The 2,500-nt window shown below is 45.8% G+C and overlaps 1 protein-coding gene across 1 annotated transcript in view; it reads left to right on the top strand.

Moving 5' to 3' along the window:
* The window catches only part of mn1b (meningioma 1b), a 22,410-nt gene extending 20,176 nt beyond the window's left edge, over window positions 1-2,234 (top strand). The window contains exon 3 of the mRNA XM_042070267.1: window positions 438-2,234. Coding sequence (XP_041926201.1) covers window positions 438-643 — 206 coding nt within the window. The 3' untranslated portion in view covers window positions 644-2,234. The remainder of the gene's footprint in view (window positions 1-437) is intronic.
* Window positions 2,235-2,500: the final 266 nt, after the last annotated feature.

Genomic DNA, 2,500 nt, shown 5'->3' with positions numbered 1-2,500 from the left:
AGGTTGGTTGGGTAATTTCTTCCCGAGGGCAGAGGTCAAACACACCGTAGTGGCTACTTCCAGCCTCTCCATCCAGGCTCCGTGTCTCGTGGAGGAGGCTCCTGAGACTCCCATAGGACAGCAGACATAACTCCTGCAGCTATAGCTCCTTCACACATCACTTTCCACTACTCTTTTGTAACGTTTCTGTAACATTTTTCCTGAGCCGTGCAGCATAACATTGTGTTTTAAGACATTCCAGTCTGTTTTTGTCATTGGAATGTAAAGAGGGTGTATTCTTTTTAAAAAAAAAAAAAAAAAAATGTTGCATGAATGTCCTCTCCAGGGTTGAGTATTTTATAAGCGTGCCCTGTTGAAATGCTTTACTCAGATCAAATGCATTTGAACAGCCACAGTATACTTACATCTCTCTCTCTTTCTCTCTCTCTCTCTCCCAGATGGGGATGTGTCCCAGAGTAAGTCGGCGGGCGGCGTGGGGGCCCCGGGCCCCGGTGGGGCGGGGAGCCACCTGCAGTGCCTGTCGGTCCACTGCACGGACGAGCTGGGCGAGGCCAAGGGCCGCAACGGGCCCGTCTCCTCCTGGCGCTCGCTGCACTCCGACATCTCCAACCGCTTCGGCACCTTCGTGGCGGCGCTCACCTGAGGACTGGCCCCCTTCGGCCACGCGCTCTGTCCCTCTCTTACTGCTGACCACAGAGAGTGGAGAGAGAGAGAGAGAGAGAGAGAAGGAAGGAAGGGGGGATGAAGGGATGGAGAGGACGGAGAGAGAGGAGGAAGACAGCAGTGATTGGAGGAGGAGGAGGATGGAGGATGTGGATGAAGAGGAGGAAGATGATTGCAAGCTGATTGTTGCTGTTGCTGTTGATCGTCGTCTCTCTCTCTCGTCATCCATTACCCAGAGATGGGAATGCTCAGACAAGGACACACACATTCACAAGCATACACACATCAACACACAGAAGACATGCACACACACACACACACACACACACACACACACACACACACACCCTCACTTACACATACACACATTAACACACACACACACACACACACACACACACATTCACACCACTGGTGGACAGGACTTTATGGCAGGGTGCCAAACAGATGCGTCCACCGTAGGAGAACCTCAAACGTTTTTTTTGTGTGTTTTTTGTTTTAGTTTTTCTTTTGTTTTTCTTTTGTTTTTTGTTTTCATTTTTGTAGAAAATGAACAGACATGAATGAGGCTTGAGGGAGGAGAGTGGGGGAGGGGGGGGAAAGAGAGGGAAAGACCTCGAAAGAGACGGAGAAGTGAAACATGATGTCAGGGCTCTGCCGCACCGGTCCTGGAGGGAAGACCACCAGACAGTCCACTCATGCCCCCCGACACACTATCTTCTGGGTATGAGGGGGGGTCACTAATCCTATTGTCAGCCACTGGGGCTCCTTTTGAAATGTGGGCTCTCCGAGCCACCGTACCTCAACAAGGCTCAGCAGGCGACTACTTTACCAGTTCCTGCTGTGTGGAGGGAGAGAAAGAGAGGCAGAGAGAAAGAAGGAGGAAGGCAGAAAGAGAGAGAAGAGGCAGAGAGAGGCAAAGAAAGAGGGAAGGAGGAAGGGACACACACACACACACATACACACACACACACACACACACACACACACACACACACACACACATCCTGACTGCACCTTTATCAGTTGATGGGATTGCCCCCTTCACTCTTCAGTTATGTCAGATAAAGACACTTCCTCCTTCTCTCTCTCTCTCTCTCCCTCTCTCCCTCTCTCTCTCTTTCTCTCTCTCTCTCTCTCTCTCGCTCCTTTTCTCTCTTCTGGTGACTGGTATCGTCAGATTGCCAGGAGGGAGTTCACAGACCTTCTCACATCCCACTCTTGATTGAATCTGTAACAAATGGGTGAAAGATGGAGTGACTAAAAAAACAAGTGAAAGAAAAAGAGTATTGGTATTGCACATGTAAAATAAGAGAACATTTGCTGTGTGTTAGGCAATCTTGTAATCTTTAAATAAAGCTTCTGTTGACTTTGAATCCATAGATGGAGGATGTGACGATAACTTGCAAAAGCCGCTGCGGTATCTTCTCTTTTTTTGTTGTTGTTTTGTTTTTCTTTTTTAAAAAATAATATGTAAAGTGCAGTCGTCAGTTTTCCTGCATATTGTATATATCTGTATATGTTTTATTGAGTAACTAAATAACAATAAATATGACGGTAATGGTGAATTAGTTCCAGTCTGTTCCTTGTACTTTGAATGCAACCTCAACTTTACTCACAGCTTAATGTCTAGTGGCTAATGTAAGACAAATATTTTCTTTTAAACGCGCCATTTTAATAGAGTAATTGTTTAATATTCTATGTATCATTAATTCATTTATTTATCAATTGATACAGTTATTTAAATTGAGTATTTATCAAATTTCCAAAGTATTTATCAAAAAGCTAGGAGAAAAAAAAAAGAAATAAACACACCCTCTTGTACCAGTCCCTCTCA

The sequence above is a fragment of the Alosa sapidissima genome, chromosome 18 (genome assembly GCF_018492685.1).
Source record: "Alosa sapidissima isolate fAloSap1 chromosome 18, fAloSap1.pri, whole genome shotgun sequence".
Lineage (NCBI taxonomy): Eukaryota > Metazoa > Chordata > Actinopteri > Clupeiformes > Clupeidae > Alosa > Alosa sapidissima.
Note: the sequence above shows the minus strand (reverse complement) of the source record. Positions and strands in the feature narration are given on the sequence as shown.